The 23740-nt window shown below is 43.6% G+C and overlaps 1 protein-coding gene across 1 annotated transcript in view; it reads right to left on the bottom strand.

The window, feature by feature from the left end:
* Positions 1–14286, bottom strand: part of LOC147672095 (E3 ubiquitin-protein ligase TRIM58-like) — a 190197-nt gene extending 175911 nt beyond the window's left edge. Inside the window, exons 1-2 of the mRNA XM_086948038.1 lie at positions 14253–14286; positions 12825–12970 (exon numbers count right to left, since the gene is read on the bottom strand). Coding sequence (XP_086804164.1) covers positions 12825–12970; positions 14253–14286 — 180 coding nt within the window. The remainder of the gene's footprint in view (positions 1–12824; positions 12971–14252) is intronic.
* Positions 14287–23740: the final 9454 nt, after the last annotated feature.

Below are 23740 nucleotides of genomic sequence, written 5' to 3'. Positions count from 1 at the left end.
TATTCCCTGGGTAACATTGTGCCGTCTGCTATTGAAATCATACAGAGTGACATGTCCTCTTTAGAACATGTACAGTTGCAGCTTAGGTTTATTATTCTACTAAGTTGGACTCTACAGACTTTACGTGCTGATCGAGTTCCATGGAAGCACCTAAATGCCACTAGCTTGTTTTTACTGTAAATCTTACAAAACATGATACCATCATGGCTCGGAAAGACGCGACATACACTATGTTCCACATAGAGAAGTTGGAGAAATTACCATTGACTGTTGCAGAGATACCATCAGCAGATTGGATTGTACACAGGTTTACTTCTCTGCCAATATCAACTTTTCACTTTAAATTCTGCTTCCAACACCATCAAGTGGGCAGATATGAGTCACTAGGACAGGTCTTTGTACATAAGTCATGGTTCTTACCTTTCTCTTACCGATGTAGGAATGGTGAACCTGAGGTTTTTCTTAGTGGCACAGACTGTGAGAACCCTTTGGGTCATTCTTTCATTTGCAAGGAGGTTTCACTTTATAGCACATGAAGTTGTTCTGTTATCTGAAGGGTTCCTCTGTCATGTCCTTTAGGCTAGTCCTGTCATGTATACCCCTTGAAACATGCAATGTCCTATCCACACAACAATAACAATTACAAACAGGTCGCCGTTTACCTAGTAGCTTGCTCCTGTCTCTTCGACACCAGGCTTTTAGTATTTTCTCATAATCCCTGTACCATGAGGTACATAAACATGTCCCCAGGCACTGCAGAATTATGCGGTATAAGGGTCACCACTCTTTTTTTATCCTTGGCCAACAGCCAGCTGTGCATGATCACTTTTGTTTGGAAAAACATTGGTGATTGTTTTCAAAACATTTATGATAGTTTTCAAAACATACCGCTTCTAGAAAAAAACTCTGAAGTGACCACTTTAGTATAAAAGACCCTCACTCCTCCCTACAATCTAGAGGATAACTCCTTCCAAGCTAAGATGGGGTCCTGCATGCTGAAGCTTCGACACGCAGCGATCGGACATCCCTTGCAGAGTCCTTCATTCTCAACCATCAGCTGAGTGGGTTGGAGCTTCCCTATGGGTTTCTTGGCTACATACACAGATGCACATTTCCATGCTACACATACAGATCTAGGCTAGGTACATTTAGGCAAATTACTTAGGGCGCGCTTTTTAGGAATATGCAAGTGCTACTGTTTTTATCTGAACTGCTCATGTTCATCTTATTAGCACTATGGTAGAAATGTATCTACTATTTACATTATTGGTACTAGTGATTTCTTTCATATACTTCTGTCTCCTGATTATCACAGCACATATTTTTTACACAAGACTGTCACTGGACCAATAAATAGTTATTGAAAACATCCCAATTGCCATTTTGTGTATTTCCTGAGAGAATAAGTGAGCACGAGTGACTGAGCAAAGAGTACTGTACTGTTTTTAACGATCCCTGAAGAATAATGTTCAGTGGTTGCCAGAAACTACCTACACCACTGTAGAATACAGAGGGGTGGTAGTGGCACTGTAGAGCTTGCAGGTCTAACAGCTGACATAACCTGTGGGAGAGTCCAGAGTCGGTTTGGACACCAAGCCTCCAGATTAGGTCATCCAAAACGCACAGGTCCTGGGTGACTCCTAGGAAATACACGACACCCCAGCTGCTGTAATTCGTCCGATATTCAGATTGCTTTTGAATGGAAATTATTTGATGTTGAATGATCAATGTTGCTGCCGGATCAAGCCAGGGGTGGCATATCTGGTCACAGTTTCTGCGGTTGTGACCTATTGTATACAAGTGCTATTTCCACCTGCGACAATTTGGCTTTCAATACAAATTTCGAATGTGAGCTTTGATGCTACACTGGAACATATTCCAGAGAAGGTCCATAAGTAGTCCTTGATAATCCTTAAAGAACTCCACTGGGAGACCGTTGGGACCTGGGGTCCATCTCTGGTGGAGCTGAGGCAGAGCCAACCCCAGCTTCTTGCAGGTGATGTTCTTGCCCAGCACATTTCAGTCTAAGTCAGACAGGGGCTGTGATGGGCAGGTCCTCCAAGAAACCCCAGAGGGATTTAAATTCCACCCCAGGTCATTGCGAGCACAGTGACAAAGGTGGAAAAGCATTGGATCATGGCCAACTCCCCGGCATGCCTGACTCCCCTCCTGTCTGTTACATATGCAATATGTGTGCGATGCACTGTGTTAGTGCAGAGTGTTACTAGTTTTATCCCCCACTGATGAATGTGACTCTGGGTAGTGAGCCAGGCCGTTCTAGCCTCAACTAGAAGCAATTTCCACAGTGCCTCTTTTTTTTGTAAGGTGTCTACAAGGAAGATGTTTGATCTTCAAGTTGCTAAGTCTTCTTCTGAGAAACAGTCGCTACTCCCCACCAACTTCCCATGCCTTTTCGGGGAACTTGTGCAACACACTTTTTACATACATTTGGCTCCAGTTTGGTTAGTACCTTCCAGACGGTTTTCTGATTTTTTCAATCTTTCATACACTACGTGCTTGGAAGCATTTTTTGAGGCTTACGGCTTGTCCTGTTACTCGTTGTCTGAACACTGATTTTAATCTATCTGCTTTGCAATGGATGTTCCGTCACTCGGCCAAATGGGGACATCACTACCAATTATGCTACTGTGTTGTGAGAGAAAGATGAGGTCTTTGGCACACCCTTGCTTCAAGAACTGAATGGCAACTGGTTCTTGTTCTTTGAGCCTGTCTTGTTACACTGCATGCAGCCGGCATTTTGCTGTCAGCTGAGCACTTTCGAGTGTGCCCTGGACACATCCTTGGGTGTGCAACCCGTCCATCTACGGACATAGAAATGCTGGTGGGTCCCTCAAGACTCATCTGTACTGCACGATTGCCGCTGCTTGTAAATGCATATTATGAGCCTTCCTGGGATGCAATAGCTCCTGGTGATTTGGATCCTAGCTCATCCTCTGCACTCCTGGCCATCCTACCTTCAGCTCCTGGTGATTTGGACCCTGGCTCATCCTCTGTGCTCCTGGCCATCCTACATTCAGCTTCTGGTGACTTGGACCCTGGCTCATGCTCTGCACTCCTGGCCATCCTAGCTTCAGCTCCTGGCGATTTGGACGCTTGCTCATGCTCTGCACTCCTGGCCATTCTACCTTCAGCTCCTGGCGATTTGGACCCTTGCTCATGCTCTGCACTCCTGGCCATCCTACCTTCAGCTCCTGGCGATTTGGACCCTTGCTCATGCTCTGCACTCCTGGCCATCCTACCTTCAGCTCCTGGCGATTTGGACCCTTGCTCATGCTCTGCACTCCTGGCCATCCTACCTTCAGCTCCTGGCGATGTGGGTCCTGGTTCATGCTCTGCACTCCTGGCCATCCTACCTTCAGCTCCTGGTGATTTGGACCCTGGCTCATGCTCTGCGCTCCGGGCCATCCTACCTTCAGCTCCTGGCGATTTGGATCCTAGCTCATCCTCTGCATTCCTGGCCATCGTACCTTCAGCTCCTGGCGATTTGGACCCTGGCTTATCCTCTTCCCTCCTGGCCATCCTACCTTCAGCTCCTGGTGATTTGGACCCTGGCTCATGCTCTGCACTCCTGGCCATCTTACCTTCAGCTCCTGGCGATTTGGATCCTAGCTCATCCTCTGCATTCCTGGCCATCCTACCTTCAACTCCTGGTGATTTGGACCCTGGCTCATGCTTTGCACTCCTGGCCATCCTACGTTCAGCTCCTGGTGATTGGACCCTGGCTCACCCTTTGCACTCCTGGCCACCCTACCTTCAGCTCCCGGTGATTTGGATCCTGGCTCATCAATCATCTGCACTCCTGGCCATCCTACCGTCAGCAACTCCTGAGGAAGGTGGATTTGAACAGATTTGCTCCCTGAAGCTGGTGAGAGAGGTGCCAACAGGGCAATCGTCTGCAGTAGCTGGGAAGAGCAGTATTTTGTTTACTCCTCAAATCACGTAAACATTCTGGTATATTTGAGCTGTGGCGCTTTTTAATTTGCCCATGTTTTGACACGCAAAATCTTTTTCTATTTGAAAGGATTTGGCTTTCACTATTCTAATATAAAAGAGCCCAATGATTTTTAGGTGTTAGGTTTTAATACTTTAAACTTATATTTTCAAGCATAGTTTTCATGAAGCTTTTTAGTCACCTTATGCCCAAGGAGCAGTTGCTATGTGGTCACATTAGCCTCGGGCGAGAACACCACCATTTTACATGATCACGTTGTAAACTGTATATCTTTCCTGAGCATTGACATTTGAAACACATTTACATGCGTGCCTGTATAGGATAATATTCTCCTTGTTAATAGGTCAAAGCTTTGATCTATCCTGCTGGCCTATGGATTGGACAAGCCCCTGGTGTATTTTCTGGCACACCTGCACAAGTGACACTTCCGACCGCACCCTTATCTAACAGTAATGCCGCATTTTGCAATCAACTGGCTGATTTCTTTAGGGACAAGGTGCTCTCTTTTTTGAGACATTCTGTAAAAATAATAATAAGACTCAAGTGAGTGATCCTTCTCCTTCTATGAAATAGTATGATCATAGTCTTGCTGCCTTTATTCCCCCAAATACAGAACAGATCTCGCAAATAGTCAATCAGGTGAAATCAGGAGCTCCCTGTGATCCTTGTCCCCCAAAAATACTTCATTATGCCGCTGAGGAAATCAGCGAACAACCTTGTTTGGTCTTTAAAAGGATTTTTGAGTTTGGCATTTTCCCTAAGACATGGAAGAGGATTTCTATTCTTCCCCTGTTGAAAAAACCTGGTTTGGATCCTGGTGTTCATAGTAATTATCGACATATAGCTAGGACTCCATTCCCAGCTAAGGTGTTGGAGAAGATTATGAACCACCAGCTCACATCCTTTGTTACCTCACAGAACTTGCTGGATCCCACGCAATATGGCTTCCAGGAGGGGCATGGTGTGGAGACAACCTTGGTCATAGCAGCAGAGGAGCTTCGATCATCGCTGGATTCCGGTGCGAAGGCCGCCTTGATCCTTTTGGATCTTTCGGCGGCTTTCAACAACGTGAACCATGACATTCTTATCTTGAGGCTACATAGGCTGGGAGTTTCAGGTCTGGCATTGAGTCTCCTGAAATCTTACCTTAATAATAGGCGCCAGTTTATGCAGATTGACGACCAATGTTCGAAGCAATTTTCACTCCCGTGTGGGGTTCCGCAGGGCTCATCTCTGAGCCCTACGCTGTTCAACTTGTATGTTACCCCTTTAGCAGATGTCATCAGGCACTTTTTTTTTCGTTATTTTCTTACGCTGACGATACTCAAATCGTGGTCTCTATTTCTGGTAATCCAGATGAGATAGCATTCCGTTTTAATCAATGTATGACATCTGTAGACCATTGGATGAGTACAAACTGCCTAAGGTTGAACGGAAGTAAAACTGAGATGCTTCTTTTGGGCTCAGATCCTTCTATATGGTCTGAAAAATGGTGGCCTCAGTTAATGGGAACTCCTCCTATCCCAGTTAAAAAGGCCAAAAATGTGGGAGCAATCTTTGATGACGGTCTCACGTTTCAATCTCAAGTTAATAAGGTTGCCTCATAGGTACATTTAACCCTAAAATTGATTCAGAAGGAGAAACATTATATTCCGTCATCTACTGTTAAAACACTGGTAACATCTTTGGACTTAGCTAAATTGGACTATGGCAATGCTCTGTATTTGGGTCTTCAAAAATAACATCTTGATAAGCTTCAGTGGGTTTAAAATTCCGCCGCCAGGATGCTGTTGAACATCCCCAAGTTCCAGTCGGTGTCCCAGGGCCTCAAACATCTTCACTGGTTGCCGGTGAAAAAAAGAGCAGAATTCAAAGCCTTATGCTTGGCCTTCAAAGCCCTCCAGGGGACTGGACCTGAATACCTGAGACAACATCTACTATGGTATCACCCACACAGAACACTTCGTTCTGCCACGAGTAATCTTCTTCAGGTATGTAAAATCAGAAGGGTGCGCTGGGGAGGAAGTAGTTACTTTTTCCACACAGTCGAATTGTGGAACACACTGCCTTTATCCATTAAGAACAGTACAACTCTTCTCTCTTTCAGAAAGGCTGATAAAAACCTGGCTTTTTGTGCATTGATTCTCACTGTGGTACTTTTCCTCCGCAGTACATGTACATGTACATTTGAGCGCGGTATGAATTATAAATTCATTAATTCATTCATTCAATTAATTCATTCATCTTAAAACGCGGGTGAGAATTTGGTGCGAGGAGATTTTTCAGAAGCCATTGAAGTAGGTACGGGGGTCAGACCGGGTTGTGTCTTGGCCCTCCTCCTTTTTGTCATCTACATCAATGGATTGAACAAATCTTAAAATCCTTAAATCAATATGTTCGAAAAATCAATGGGCGGCCTCTCCCGGTACTCCTCTATGCGGACGATGCGGTTCTTATGGGCTGCACCCCAAACTCCCCACGCAGGTTAGTACACGGTTTTTGTCAGTCATATGCCTAGCCTGGGTTTACGCAGTAATTTTAAAAAGTCTTTTGTAATTTTGTGCGGCCCAAGAAAGCATTAACTTAATACTATACTTGTGAATAATCAGAAGCTGATGAGTACTAGTTCTTTTCCTTATCTTGGGGTGGTCTTTGCTGCGAACGGCTCTTGGAGTGAGCATATGGCTTACTCCAGGAGCAAGTTCTCAAAGGCCACCAATTCGATTCTTAGCCTTCCATGCCCAAAGAGAACAGGTGCTATTTTAGCTATTTAAAAAAAATGTAAGTCTCAATGTATGCTGACATCCACATACGATGCTGAGATTTGGGGCTTTGCCAACAGTACCGGCATCCAACAGGAAGAAAATAGATTTTGTAGGAAATTACTAGGCATCCCAATCTCTACACCTCAATATATTTGCCGTAATGAACTCAATTCACATTTTATTGAAGACTTTATTAGAGGGCGTCCTGCCCTCTTCTGGTTATCAGTCTGGAAAAACCCGGCAGCATCCCTGACAAGAGAGATCATTAGTGACTGCATGGCATGTGCAAAAGGTAAAGACATACCATGGCTGTCAGGGGTGCACCAGAGCCTTTGTATTGTCAATATGGAAAGATTTTACATAGACCCTGGTGCAACAATGGCCGTAAATGAAAGTGAGCTGAGGAGTGAGCTCCACTCATTATATAGAACAGAAAGATATGAGAAGGAATACAATAAATCTCTTGTTGATAGCTACATGGCCATTGCGGATTGTGCACACCAGTTGGCTAATTATATCAGACTGCCAATGAGCCATTGGGAGAGGAGCCTTCTGTTTCGCTTAGGGGCTGGTACCATCAAATTTGTATTATGTTTCCCTCTTGGTTATCACCTTGACCTCGATCATATTCTTTGCTCGTGCGATGGTCAGAGCGGACTATCTATCCAACACTTTCTGTTCTTCTGCAAATATTATTTAAAATATATTAAGTGGTTCTTAACTCCCTATTTTAAAAAACATACACCAATCAGTCTGGAACATGGCTATTTAAAATGACTTACCCTAGACGATGAAGAGTTGGTTTTTCGCGCTGGCACTTTTTTTAGAATTGCTGCTCGAGCACGACAAACGATGTCCAATCCCTAGGTTTTATGTCTTTTATGAATGAATCAAAATGTTATTGTACATTGTATGCTGTTATGGTTTTAATGATTCGTTATTACTTTTTAACCTGCACGTTTTTAGGTCGAGCTGGTGTACCAATGCGAAGCATTGCGTCCAGCGAAGTATCTCATGTTGGCCACTTCCTGGGAATCTGAGACAGGGGATGTGCACGCACTGTGATTGGGGTCTGTGGACGCGCATGTCCAGGACGGCACCGTGCACATCTCCTGTCTCACATTCCCTGAAGTGCACACACACACACATACACACATGCACACACACACAGGCAGGCACACACACACTGCATACACACCCACGTGCACGCACATACACACGCACACACACACCCCCCACAACTAAGCCCCACCCACCTCACTCACCAGGCTACAGGATCTGTCAACCGGGACTTCCGATTTAGAAGGCTCTGTCCACTACTTCGAGCAACCAGTTGCCTTCATGCGAGCCTCTTCAGTTCAGGTCATGACCGCACACCATACCATGAAGTACTTCGCTTCTCTTCACCCGGAAGTGCATATACTCATCAAACGCGCATGCACAGTGACCAGACGCTCCAGCCAAAGCAGCTCTGCACAGAACCCTTCCGATAATTTCACCCCGGTCGCCAGATCTTCCCCCACTTTATCATCCCTTCAGGTCTGCTTAATATGCGGTTCATCCGTAAGTGCCTACCCCATCAGGGCTGCCCCTCACGCTGCGAGAGCGGGGCCTAACCACCTTCCTGGTTGGTGCACCCAGTCTCCTTGCCAATACCACTCAAAGTGCCAACATTCCACCTCGAGGCTTTCCCTGCGAGGCACCACCCCCATCCAGCATAGCTTCATAGATCCCTCCACCAAGTACGTCAGTATTGCCAGTACTAGCTGCCAGTATTTCATGGACCATGCCATGTGTAGGGAACTGGCAGAGGAGCCCGCATCTTCGCAAGTCACCGACCTATCTGGGTATATCAGGTAGGTTCTGTGTAGATAGTGGCAGCCGGACTGTGAGTTTAGACCTGCCATTATGGTATCCCTGTCATCATTTACAAGACCAATAGCTCAAACTTTCCTAATGCGAGACCTATTGCATTGCAAATGCTTGTTATCTGTTTGCTGTTGTGTTTTGTGCTTTTATGGATACAATGTTAGCCGAATAAAGTGTATTTGTACCTTGAACCTTGATAATATTCTGTGAACTAACTTGGTTTATATTTACATTTCTTCTTAGGTGTTTTATCAAGAGACACAAACATTCTGTACGATGGCTAAGTTCAATGTGCACAATGTAGTAATTTGTTATTGTACGCTCGACGACAGCTCTGTGGACATAGCATCAGTAATGGCAGCATGACTGGGGCTTCGGCATTGTAACATGGGTGAAGTTTATCATATAAACAGAAGCCCTCCTTTGTTTTGTTAGAGGAGCATTTCGCTGGCACTGTCGAGGTCACTCCATGCCAGAATGCCAGCCCAGCTGATTCCTGTTTGCCTCCTGAGAGGGATGGTGCCCAGCTCTCCACCAAGACGGGCTCCCTGATGACATTTACCCATAGGCAATGTTGGATCACCCTACAGGGATTCTGGCAGATTCACCCACCCTAGATCTACTAGGATAGGGTGGGCTAGGTAGGAGCTCACAATATAATTGTATTTCAATGCTCGCATATATTCAATGCAATAGCACATGCTTCAATTGTTTATATTCGTTACTATTCTCGTAACGCAGATTACACTATTTTGTATCCTTCTATTCATCATTGCAGTGCATGAATTCTACAAAAGAATAATTTTGCTTGAATAAATATTTAAATGCCAATCTGAGTATTTCTTGTGTCTCCATTTCAACATGCATGAGTTACCAAAAGAAAAGGCTGCAGATCTGTTTCTACGATTTCCTTGGGGCATCAGGGTTGTCATGTTCTGAGATTGCACATTCCACCTGATACATTTTTGGGTTATGATACAGATCATGCACTGTGAGCTAGCTTGGACAAAGGCCAGCAGAGCCCAATGGTGTGCGTGGACTCAGTCTTGTGCAGTTTTGACATTTATGTTGTCCAACAAATGCACAGTTTTACTGAGAAAGTATAAACCATACGACAAGCTGGTCCAGTAGTTCTTCAAGACCAATTAAGAACAGGAAATAATCAGTTCAAATGGATCAGAGCAGTCCAATAGTTCCAAAAGACCTATCAATAACTTTGATTTTTCCTGACTAGCTTGGTTTTGATACAAACATCTTTTTCCCAATGAGCTGAACTCCACATCCCACAGAAAACACAAACAATGACCTGCACCATCACGAGGCTTCAGGTCATAAACTGGACCCTAAATGGTGAATAAGCTTTAACTTTAGTCCTAGTGTATTCTAGGGCTAGTCCCATTTTGATATTGTAGCTGACTTCTAGGACCAAAGTTTGTGATTGTTGACTTTTCGGGGTTCAGATTTCAACTGCTGCGCAACAGTAAAAAGGCACATAGAAACATGCTTGGACATTTTCAAACACAACTGCACATATGCATGGACAAACGCACTCACACAGAGGAATACATGCATGCACAAACTCACAAATTTTTCCACCCCGGATCATACACAAACCTACAAATATATAGGTGCACACAAACACACATGCCTGTGCATGCTGACAGGGAGGTGATTGAAAACAGGCAGACAGACAAATGCAGTCCCACAGATGACTGGAACCATGCATACACAAAGACAAATGCACATAAATGCACAAATACTGACACACACATGCACACACCAGCGCCCGTTGGCTAATGTCTGTGCATACATCCTCTGAAATACACCATGGAAGCTTGTGATTGCTACCTAAAGGCTGGAAGAGTAATTAATTTGTTTGCGACTTTCATGAAGTCCCACGGACCCCCAGGGCAGTGACTCTACAGCCAATATGTCTACCTGGTGGAGGCAAAATAAAGTTAGGAGGGTGAACCATCAGATTTTCTGAATCTCTAACTTTGACCGGCATGTATCCACTCTTACTGGCTGGTTACAAGCAGCCAGTGATCTTCATGCCCCTTATAAAAAAAGTTAGACTGGCAAGGCGGGCTAACGCTAACAGATGGTTCTCCTCTGACCTAAAAATCATGAAACTAGCTTTGCGACAGTCAGAACGCCAATGGCGCCGCAAATATATCCCTGAGTTAAAACTGAAATATACAAGGGCCAGGAAGGAGTATATGATTGCCATTTCCGCTGCCAAGGCGGCTTACTTCTCGTCCCGAATCATAGAATCTTCAAATAAATCTAAGGATATTTTTTCTATCCTTAACGAACTGACAAATTTGGACAATGTCCGCCCCAAGATAACTCCCACCCAGTCTCTCTGTGATTCACTCAACACCTACTTCACTGATAAAATCACAGATATCAAAGCTAGCATTCTCCAACCGTCTTCCCTTCTTGCCACGGGTATGACAATCAAGCCTAACAACGGCACCCTTAGCTGGTTTTCACCTATAACCCTGGACCAACTTCAGGAACTTATGACAAGAGTAAAATCTGGTGCACCCTCAGACAGCTGCCCCCCCTACATCTTGAAAGAGTGTTTCTCCACACACCCGGCCCCTGCCCTTACACTCCCGAATGACTCCTTGTCCTCCGGCGTAGTCCCTTTAGTGTTTAAAGAGGCCACGGTCATCCCGCTCCTAAAAAAACCCAGGGCTGACCCAGCGTGTAAAGCTAATTACAGACCCATATCTTTACTGCCTTACTTGGCTAAAGTCTTGGAGGCTCATGTGGCTAAATGCATGTCCAACTTCCTTGAGGAGTCCTCCTGCTTTGATTCTCATCAGGCAGGTTTTCGGCCAGCACACTCAACTGAGGCAGTAGTCACTACAGTTCTGGATACGCTGCGGGATTGTGCTAATAGACGCACCTCACAGGCCTTGGTGCTCCTGGATTTGTCGGCCGCATTCGACACGGTCGACCATAACATCTTGATCGACCGTGTCGGACAGGCCGGCATATGGGACACGGCGGCTTGTTGGTTGAGGTCCTTTCTGGGAAACCGCAGTCAAGCAGTACGTCTCGGAGACCTAACAGGTGCTAAACAACCAATCACATGTGGAGTGTCACAGGGCTCCTCCTTATCACCTCATCTATTCAATTTATACATACTTCCTCGGATTCAGACCCTTAGAGACGAACAGGTGAGGGTTTTTAACTACGCCGATGACTTACAACTACTGTGCACCATTGACAATACTGAAAACTCCATTCTGCATTTTCAGTCAACCATGCGATTCATCAAATCTTGGATGGACCAAAACCAGCTGAAACTGAACCCAGGGAAAACCGAGTTGGTTCTTACTGGGGACAGCTCCAAGCATTGGGGCCCACATTATTGGCCTTCAGATTTAGGTCCAGCTCCGACACCCTCTTCATCGAACAAAACACTCGGAGTCATCGTTGACTGCAAACTCTCACTGAAAGCACAAGTAGGCCAGGTGGTCTCCAAGTGTTTTTTTCAGCTAAAAAAAATTCGGAATGTCCGTCGCCTACTCACGCCCGAGGCAATCACCCAGGTCATGATTTCCACCGTTCTGTCCCATCTGGATTACGCGAATGCCATTTATCTAGGTCTTCCTAACTACTTATCTAAACGGCTCCAGATGGTACAGAACTATGCAGCGAGGCTAATTCTAAATCAGCCAAGGTGGCAGGCAGCCACTCCCCTACTTAGGAAATTGCACTGGCTCCCAGTCACTCAGCGCTGTGCCTTTAAAACTGGCTGCCTGATATTTAAATCTTTGTATTGTAAAAGCCCTAAATTCATTGACCAATTAATCATCAGATACACACCATTGCGAAACCTACGCTCACTCCATCAGAGCCTCCTGCTGACGCCTCCCTTCAAACTTAAGCGCGCTGGAGGCCGCAGGTTCGCAACACTTGCCCCTCGCCTATAGAACACCTTCCCTCTGGAGATTCGAAACTGCCAAGACCTTCTCTCCTTCCGGATAGCCTTGAAGACCTGGCTCTTCAGACAAGCACTTTAATAACTCTCCAATCCTCATCCACGCTTATGTTACTGTTGACTTTAGCGCCAAGAAACCAATCGGTGATAGCGCGCTCAATAAATATCTTAATAACATAACATAACATAACATGTGGAAAGACCTGAACATACAAAATGAAAGCTGTACAAATAGAAAGAACTCAGGGCTGCCACTCACCCTATTGGTGTTATATGGTTCCTCCTCCTTGAATTTAGACTCCAGAATGTATCTCGTCTCATTCTTCAGAGAACACAGCCAGTCCTGGAGCTTCACCTGCAGAGATGGAAGGGCAGATTTGACAACTGTTGATCTGTAAAGTGAAGCTGTTTAAAGACAAAATACTCACTACATCATTGTTCATACATATGCAGAGTAAATACTAGCCAGACATGTTCACATTTAAAATTCCCAGTCACAGATTACAAATATCAGCCACACATCTGAAATATAAGTATCTGGAACACATGTACAGATTGTATGTACCAAGTCACATGTTTTCAGATCATGTGTACTAGGCCACATAAGTACATATTTTAAGTTCCTGTCACACATGTACTGATTGTAAATACCAGGCCACATTTATCCATGTAATGTGTACCAGCCACACATATACAGATTGAGGCTTCCAGGGCACTCAAAACTGCATTAAAATACGAGAACAGTCATATTGATTTCTGAATATGCCACACAATGCCTCTCCTTAAACTCATCAGCCCTATTATTGATCCTTTTTTGTATCTGCAGCACCTCAAAATCTTTTTCATCCCAGTATCATTTAAAAGACATCACAGTTTTCCTCTATAGGGTAGTCCAAACTACTGCTAAATGTTATAGAGGGGTACAGCCAGCCTTGGTACAGGCAGCAGTCTTTAAAAGAGTCTGTGATAGGCAGGCTGCAGTGCTTATCGAGTATGTGATAGGCAGGCTGCAGTGCTCACAGGGTCTGTGATAGGCAGGCTGCAGTCCTTAGAAGGTCTGATTGGCAGGTTGTGTGTCCCTACAGGGTCTGTGAGAATGAGCTGGCACCAGCTCCAAACAGGGTCTGTGTCAGGCAAAAGGCAGTCATAACCAGCTAGAGCAGACATGAGCCTCTCACAGACAGACAGCAAGCACAAGTGAACGAGCACCAGCCAGAGCTCTCCCCCCTCAGCGTGGGAGCAACCACCGCTTCTTACAGGGTCTATGACAGGGAGGCAGTGATATCTTAAAGATTTGTGGGGCTCTGGGCAATATGTACTTTAGGGCCCTCTGTTTGGAAGAACTTTGAATTTATTACACCTCTTCACAATGTCAAGCAACAGGATTTTTGTCGTTTGTGGTCTTGTGTTAAGTCTATATAGAAATAACTATTTTTATATAGCCTTAACACAAGACCACAAACGACAAAAACCCACAATACTGTACTTTAAAAATGATAGAAATAGCTTAATTCTCTTTGAGTTCAATGTACCTTTGGATGCGTAACGCTATACAACGAAAGTGTTTCAGGGAAGGTGATGCACTGGTTCCTTACATGAAAGAACGGTGATGCTTCAGGTTCCTACTGCTGCGTAGGGGATGCGTTGGTTCTTCTCAGTGTGGGGAGGTGATGCGTCAGTTTCTTACTGCGCTTCCGTGGTGATGCAACCAGCAGCGCCATGATGCGATGAAGATCCGGTGCAATGAAACAAAAATGGCATCTTCTTCTTGATGGGACACGATGCGTGCATGCCCTCTGGCCATGAGGCGACTCAACGATTCTTCTGAGCGACAACAGGCCCTGGGACATGCTTCTCCGGTGATACAACGGTGTCTGCTGCAACAGCGACACTCTTCCCCAGTAAGGCAAGAAGCTTCGGGTGATGCAATGGCGGTGGCATGCTTCTCCGATGATGCGACAGCATCTGCTGCAATGTTGACACTCTTCTCCGGTGATGTGACGACAAGGGCTGTGACACGCTTCTTCGTTTTGAGTCGAACTTCCAGCTCCCAGCAACACACATCTCTCAGAAGGCCCAGCTCAACAGCAGGCACTTCAATTCCCAGCAAGGGAAGGCAGGGAAGCTGGTTAGTGAAGTCTGTTGTCCCTGAAACTTCTGCAGGAGGCAAGCTCTATCTCAAGCCCTTGGACATCCTTTACAAGTTACAAAGTCCTTTCTCCTTTCTTTGGCAGTCAGGCAACCACTACAGGCCAATCCCCCAAACAGCACTCAGCTTAGGGATAGTGTCCTCAGTTGCTCTGCTCTGGTTCCTATCCTCAGCAAAGGTTCTTCTTGTTTGAAAAGAGAGTGATCTAAAATTCTTGGGTCTCTACTCCTTTTCCCTTTGTTCTCGGAAGGCAGAGAGGCATTTGCCTAGTCTAAACCAGTTCTGTTCAGTCCTGGAGCACTTTGTTTACAGGACTCCTCCTTTCCTTTCACATTGTAGGCTGGGGACATCAGACACACCACAGGAGGTGGAGCCAGCATTGTGGAAGGAAGGCACAACCCTATTCAGGTCCCAGGTGCAAGTCCTCCCTCCCATCTGCATGCAGATCTCTCTATTCAGCTCTGTGCTGATTCACCCTGTCTCCTGGTATCCCCCAGCTCCTGTCACTCAAACTTCAGACAAGGAATACACAACCTAGCAGAGGCAGGAGTGGATAGTTAGGCAAGAAAGTACCTACTTTCTAAAAGTGGTATTTTCAAACACAGAATGTTAAAACCACCTTCACTAAAAGATGTATTTTATTATTCTGAGTTCAGGCATACTACACTCAAATTTCTACCTAGTTCCCTGAGTCAGTTAGGATTATAAGATGTTATAATCAAACTGCCCATTATGGCATATGGGGAACAGTAGCCTTGCAATAGTACAAAAGGAAAATGGCTGTAATTCACTATTAGGACATCCCACATACATTAGGGCATGTCCTTCCTTTTACCTACAGTGCACCCTGCCCTTGGGCGTACCATAGGGGTGACTAATATGTATAAAACCGAAGGTTTAGGGACTGGTAAGTGGGTGCACTTGCCCATTCAACAGGGCAGTACCAGACCGCAAACAGGCCCTGCAATGGCAGGCCTGAAACACGAATGAATGACGTTACTTAGCATGCTATTTCTTAACATACCTTTTCTACGATGTTTATACTTTGCAAATGCCTTTACTTAGCAGTATTTTATTACGCATACCATTACTTCGCAAAATGAATTAAAAGCATTAAATTGGCATTACTTAGCAGTACATTACTTCGCAGGATTTTACTACGCCTAAAGATTTTATTTTTTATTTTTTTTCCTACACACCAGCACTACCCTCCACGCCCCCTACACTTCCCAAAACCCTAAAACACTACCCTGCACTACACATACATTACATCACTACCCTAAACCCTAAAACACTTCCCCTACACTACACATACACTTCAACACTACCATAACCCCTAAAACACTTCCCCTATACTACACATACACTACGCAACTAACCTAAACCCTAAAACATTACCCCCTACACTACACATACACTACAACACTACCCTAAACCCTAAAACACTACCCTGCACTACACCAACACTACCCTAAACCCTAAAACACTACCCTACACTACACATACACTAAAACACTACCCTAAACCCTAAAATACTACCCTACACATACACTACAACACTACCCTAAAACACTACCCTACATTACACATACACTACAACACTACCCTAAACCCTAAAACACTACCCCCTACACTACAAAACTACCCTAAAACACTACCCTACACATACCCTACAACACTACCCTAAACCCTAAAATACTACCCTACACTACAACACTACCCTAAAACCTAAAACACTACCCCCACACTACACATACACTACAACACTACCCTAAACCTTACAACACTACCCCCTACACTACACATACACTACAACACTACCCTAAACACTAAAACACTACACCCTACACTACACAGACACTACTACAATACCCTAACTACACTGCCCCACTCACCTCTCTCTGCCCGTAGTCCCTCTCTTCACCTTCAACCATGGATCCACTCTTCTCCTGCGAAGTAACGGCATATGCTAAGTAAAGGCATATGCGAAGTAAAGGCATGCTAAGTAAAAGCATGCAAAGTAAAAGGCAATGCTAAGTAAAAGATGCTAAGTAAAAGAAGTGCGAAGTAAAAGATGGGAAGTAATGGTTGTTTACCCTGAAACACACTTTACAAACTGCTCTGATTGGTGGCACAATCAGTGCTGCAAGCCCACCAGCAGCATTGAATTTACAAGACCTGGGCACACTCAGTGCTCTGTGCTAGGGTCTGACAAGTAAACCAATCAAGCAAATCAGGGAGTCACTAATCCATACATCACTTTACCATGGGGAGCACTTGCAATGTGGCACTGAGCAGCAGTGGCACAGTGCCCAAAAGCATCTAAAACCCACAAAAACATAAGAGGCAACAGCAAAAAATGGAAGGGAGACCCACGCCAATGGTGCCAGGTCTAACAATAGTGAATTATATGTAAAACATTCAGAAAGCATTATGAATTATATGTTAAACCTTCAGAAATAGGCACACACACAAAAACAGCCAAACGTTCAAGCTGTCTGGTGTTTGCCAACCGAAAAGTATCAAAAGAAAGCTGGAACAAGCACTTACAAAGATTTATTTTAGTTTGGATCCAAATTTTCTTCTTGCTAAAACAACATTTTTTGTGGAAACCAGTAACTAACCAACTTGTTTCTCCCATTGTAGGAACCTGTTTAGTGACATTGTAGCTTTAGTTTTCCAAATACTTGCAATATCACACCCTTCGCTATTGGGTTCTTTCTGCAACAGTGAAAATCAAGGCTCTGCTCTGGGGATTTTACCCTGTTGAATAGGAGTAATGGAATGGGACATGATATTAGAATGGGCAGAGGTTTAAAAAGAACTATAGACTAAAAGATGTGAATTAGATGGAAAAGGGGTGGAGACGGAGATGATGTTGGAAGATATGTGATGTAAGGAGAGATGTAAAATATATAGAAAATGTTGAAGTAGCCTGCAGGAAGATATGGGAGAAAGAAAGAGAAAGCTGTGGGTACAGAAAGAGAGGAAGAAAATAGGGAAGGCTTTAGAGTTTTTAAAAGAGCAGGAGAGAGAGATATAGGGTGAAGCGAATGCAGACAGAAGCAGAGGAGTACAGAACTCCAAGGGGTGAAGTAAAGAGTTATTGTTGAAACATATGTAAATTAGAAAGCTATAAGGCACTGTGAGGTAGACATAGTCAAAGAGACTTGATGAAAAACCGAGCAATGTAAGGTAGAGAAGGAGAGCAAAATTAGAAGAAGTATAGGAAAATAGGAAACATAAGGAGCGTAGCGGGCAAGAGAAAAAGGGTAGAAGAAAAAGTGCAGTCTACAAAGCGTTCTGCTTTTACTGTGTCTTAAAATAGCAGCCTTATTGGTGTGTCTGATTTAGGCTGTCGTTTATTTTAAAAAGTAGATTAGTGAATTAACTTTCAAAGCAGTCGCTGATGTTATATGTAGAGGAACATAGACAATATATTTTCAATTGTGTTTTATCAATTTATTATATTTAACTCATGTTGCATGAGTTTAAAGTTCCTTAAAAACAGAAGTCAAGATGCATTTCGCAAAACAAGAATAGTTTGTTTAATTAAACCGTTCGGCTGGAAAAACTGTTACAGGCACAAGGTCTGAGGAGTGTCTCAATTTACATTGGGTTTGCGCTCTCATTATGTGCAAAATTACAGCAAGCAATAAAGTTTTCCAGCAAACCATATATGGTGAGGAATGTTGGTTGCTGCTTTAGAGTCATAAATTAATGGTCAAATGATTACTACAGGAGTGTCTCAACCTTACGTGGACACAGTGTAGCCAGTGGTGAACGTGTCCAGTTGTCCGGCATAGGGAACGCATTATCACTACGTGTACTAGGTCCTGATTGGCTGTGAGTTACGAACTCATGTGGCATTTGATTTTATGGTGTTTTTAGGAGAGCGTGTACTTCCTCTAGCCATGTGTGTTTTATTGAGGCAATCTGCCCTGACCATTGTAATGTTGCTGTGCCCATCTGTGGGGTTGATCAAGAGTTTCCTGCCTGAGTGTTTTGCCTGCCAGCTATGCACCCTCCCACCAGTGACGCATCAATCAGTAATTCCAGGTGTAGGTCTCAGGGCCTGCCTGACTAGGTACTTGCCTGTCGAGGTAGATATGGAGTGCAGAACAGGCAATTCCATTAATAAGGATGATCGTTCATTTTTATGGGTGAACGCATCGATTTCTCTATTAACTACACTATCTAACTTATGTATTTGTACCATTATTTTACTTCGTTCCCGTTGTTCTCTTAGCTCTCTTTCGAAAACAACTACCTTCCTATTTACCTGCATTCTTCCCACTTTGCGGACTGCGTTTTTACAGCAGGTGATCCCCAATTGTATAACCCTGTATCCCAATAGAAACACAGCGATAACTGGCAACAGTGATTTGCATAGACTTGATATCCATCCTGGGAAACCAATTTTGAAAACCTCTCCTGCTCAGGGGCATCTCCTTCTTCATGTGTGCTTCTCTGAAGGGCATGCAGTGCCAAAATGGCAAATGTTAATGTTCCATTGTCCATGTTGTTCCCAGGGATGAATGTCCAGCAGGCATCCTCAATCTTGGGGCAGACCACTACCTAAATTGGAATCATTAGGTCCAGCACATGTCGATGCTGCATTACCATGAGTCGGATGGCTTGCATTTCTTCCTTTATGAAATTGAGGTGTAGTGTAGTTCCCATTTTCCCTATAGGCCCTGCGCATTGGAATAACAACAGCAGTGTAGACGTAGGAGTGCGGTCTCCTTGGTCTCTACTGACTATGTTAGACTTAAATGGGTTTATACCAGCTAGCTCAGACTTTCTTGACTGAATAGGAAATGATCAGCTTCCCTGGCTCAGACAAGAAGGGATTCAGTTTTCCAACAACCGCATTAACATGACAACTTTGCTCCTCAGAATAAGAGTCAATCTCTAGAGTCGTGTGAAACAATAGACAGCTATTTCAATCAGTCAGTTGTGAAGAATTACTTTCACCAGTTATGCAGAGAATAGAGAGACAGGCGTTTTCAATAAAAGGTATTATTTATTGAACAGTCTTTCTTCTCATGCAAGAGAAATGAATTGCCACAATTTCAAGACTTGTTATTATAAAAAGTGCGTACAGTAAAAGGAGTATCGCGAAATAATACTGTAAAAGCATTGATATGGTTTCTTAGCTATAAGATGGTTAAAATGAATGAAATATATACATTCATATATACATTTGGCTAACATACTCAACTGGTGCTTCTAAATACGTCTACCCCAGTGTACCTGACCTAAGCCTAATACGAGGGAGTGAGTACGTAAGGAGCAGTTTAAGTTAAGTTGGTTTTGCCAAGGGTTTGCTTCAAGAATTCTCTCTAAGGGTTTAGTCAGCACAGTACCTCTGGAATAGAATGCAGGTGGTCTGGTATCTCCTCTCAGGACTCGATATTCCAGTCACCCGCAAGGGTAGGCTGGAAACGCCGGAGCTGGATTTTCTCGGCAGGAGAAAAGACAGCGTCTTTCTCAGCGCATCAAGGAGGAGGGGCAGGTTCTTGGGCTTCTCGCATCTGCTGGGCTCTCTGCAAGGGACAGCTGTTCTGCTCCTGTATTCATCACCACCGCCGTATTTGCTTAAGGCAACGTTGGTATTATTTATACCTGAAAGGTGCCAAGTTTGATGTAAGTTTTTGGACATAAGACGTCAGTAAAGATGTCACTAAGAACTGGTCTTTCTTACAGTGCTCGTTAGAAGTTCTATTACAAATCAAAACAAAGCAAGCGGGGCTTTCCCAGGTTGCTGGGGGGTTTGAGCTGTCGAAAGAACTCGGTGTGTTATCTAGGAATCTAAGGATGTGGCTTCTGCTGTGTCATGTACTGTAATAAGCTGCAGAGACAAGTTACTGAAATATGGCTCTGATCGGTTATGCCATTATAGGGATGTCAATTGATGATAGCCGTATAGGGGCATGAGGTTACAATATTGATCGGGGTCCTAGATAGAACACAACACCCACTCCACGAATTTATGTCCATCAAATTACTAAAAACTAAAGCAATAGGATGTGCGTGTATTCCTACCCACCCCAAAATACATATTGCATTGGTAATGGTGTATATGAAATACATTAGAATATAGGTACTTTACGTTTTCAAGCATAGTAATCATTCAAAAAATGATTGCATATGTAATCAATTTGAACGAATTTGCGAACAAATTACACATGAAAAGTCTCTAAATACAGGAAAGAAGGGCGAGACTATTTCATCACATAAAAATACAATTGCTGTAAAATGTGGTAGAGGCTGAGGTAAAGTTTTTTGTCTCTATGTCTATTTAAAAATAGAAGCTCTGTTCTTTATGAATAGTTCTACTTTAGGCAAAAGTATTTGTGCCAGAAAAAGTAAATATTTTGAAAAATGTCTGATTCAAAAAAAAATTTCATGCGGAGCGGGAGAAATAGAGTACCAAACGCTTTTCAGTAGTTTTGTTAATCAAAACTGAAGGCCGAATTCAGAGTTCATGGGAACGCTGTGTGCCGGATTGTTTTCCAAAATTCATTGTTTCTGTTCACGGGAGAACATTATATCAGACAGGCTTGCAAACAATAGATCTACATATTCAGGTGACAGTTCTACCAGGTTCGATAGTGCAGTAACCTGGCAGTTGTGAGAATGATTGCTATCATCGATGTTTGGATCAGCAATGTTCACAGAAGGTCGTACCTGGGTGATGCTGCTTTTATTTATTGCTTCACTGTCGCCACCTAGTCGTAGCACAGGAGTCTCAACGAATGCCGTCATCAGGATTGGTAGCCGCTGGGGACAACACGATGCGTGAGCCGTTACAGGACTTAGCAAAGTATCGATATCCATTGGTACTGCTGATGGTAGTGCAAGACAGGTGTCTAACACGCATTCTTCTCCGCATAGCATACATCGAAGCACAGGTAAGATGCAGGTCTGCCATATTGGTCTGAATGAAAGAAACCAGGTCATGTTCAGATCTCTCAGCCGGGCCAATCCAAGGACCTTAGTTATGCGGTCCCGATAGTGTATTGCTAGGATCGTTTCTTCCATCCTTGCCGGAGTCATGTCTGTGTTTTGAAGAAGGGTCAAAAATAAAATGCCTGCTACGAGTCCCAAAAGTAGAGGTAGGCCGCCAAAGACCAAATGGAAAAAATTTAGAATAATGCCTAGAACTGCTTTAAATGGTGTTAGCAGTCCCAAAAAAATTGTCTTAAATACCTTCGAGATACCTACGGCATCCGACATATTTAGGATTTGGCTGAGCATTTCTGTGAAATGCACGGGGCAATTAGTTGATAAAAGTTCATGTATCTCCGATGTTGTCCTTGCAACTTGGAGATAATACGTCTCTTTTGATGACGTGATGGGCACTGTTGTCTGCAAAAGCACAGACTTCATTCTGCCTAAGGTATCAATTTGTATAGAAGAGATTTTCAAAGGAGGCCAAATCGGCGTCTTGGAATCTCCAGGACCGTTTGGATACAATGCTTGCATACAGCAACTGACCATGGAAGGTACGCTTACGAGATATGCTTTCCCTGGCACCAAGCCACAACAGCTGTGATCCGTTATTAGAATGTAACTCCCTTTAGAAAGTTGCTCAAAGAAAGGCTCTATCTGCGTTGCAGGTGTGACGTGCTGGTGGCATGAAAGTTTGTTTGAAGTCCCTTCACAGGCCCCATGTAAATTAATACCCTGGCACAAAAGTATACCGCTTAGTGAATGTTTGCAATTTTCACCACTAAGAAATACATTTTTGTTGTTGTCACTGTAGCATGTGTGTGTATATGGTAATTTCCATGACGACTTAATGTACTCTTTACCAAACTTTTCATACTGGCCTGCCGGTATATACTCAAGGCAATTTTTAAATTGGAAAGTTGTTATCGGAATTGTGATAATCCCGTGTATTATCCATTCCATGACAGGTCTTTCTGACATTGTCAATGGTAATCTTTCAAGTTTTTCGATGCTCAGGATTGTATAGTCTGCTCCTTTCTGTGCCAAACTGATTTGTTTATCAGTAAGGTTAAAGATGGAAAACAATGACGTTGTGTTGATTAGACGCCATGGCGCATAGCCCGAATGAAGATTTTGCAACGTCCAGCCTAGCTGTACAATAGAACATAATTGGGACTGGCCATGTTGTAACATTAGCAAGTCTTTGTCTATTATATTGATGGCAGATGATACAATACTGTCCAGTGAATATATTCTGGAGGACAGAGTCATTAACCCATTGTCCACGACAAAAAGTGATTTTTCCAAATTAATACGATCAATTTCACGTATTTTCTCTGCTGTTTCAATTTGAGTTTCTTTCCAAGCCTCGTTGTATGCCGCATATCTGCTTGCCGCTATGAAACATTTTTGACGCTGTTTGCGTGGTCCCAAAATGAAATCACGCAAGTCAGCGCCATCTTTAGGTAAAGATAAGTGTTGCTTAATTTCTGCCATTGTGGATGTTTCTAGCCATTCAAGGCAGAGTTTCCCTACACTGTATGTTGTTACTATCTCTGGATGTTGTCTCTGGGAGTATCTAGGGTCTGGTCTAGTCATTGTTAACCCCTGTGTTTTGTTCAGGAATCTATCTTGACAGTTATTTGTGTCTATAGGCCAGATCAACTACTTTTTCCAATCAGGATGTGTTCTGTTTTCATTTAAAATTTTGGATACGTCTATTTCAATATCTGTGGTTGCATTATCAGGTATTGGTTTTGGAATTGATGGTTTGTTTAGGTCCTTAATCTTAGCTAGGCCAAGACAGGTCGTTTGATGAATTGTGTCGTTTAAGAACATTATTTGTTCTGGGATCATGCAGGCTCGAAATAATACTTCTAGGCCTTGTACCTGCCAATCTTTTGTACCCCAGATTGTTTTTGTTTCAATGTTATTTTTCCAGAAATCAAAACCAAATGTAATCATTTTTTCATGAAATGCTTCTGAATATATCAATTTAGTATTTGTCAGCATGGTTTTCGTCCCTGTTTTATCCAACAGTTTAAAATAAAATGTTTCTGCATTACTCG

The sequence above is a fragment of the Lissotriton vulgaris genome, unplaced genomic scaffold (genome assembly GCF_964263255.1).
Source record: "Lissotriton vulgaris unplaced genomic scaffold, aLisVul1.2 SCAFFOLD_744, whole genome shotgun sequence".
NCBI lineage: Eukaryota > Metazoa > Chordata > Amphibia > Caudata > Salamandridae > Lissotriton > Lissotriton vulgaris.
The sequence above is the reverse complement of the archived record's forward strand: the minus strand, read 5'-3'. Positions and strand labels throughout refer to the sequence as shown.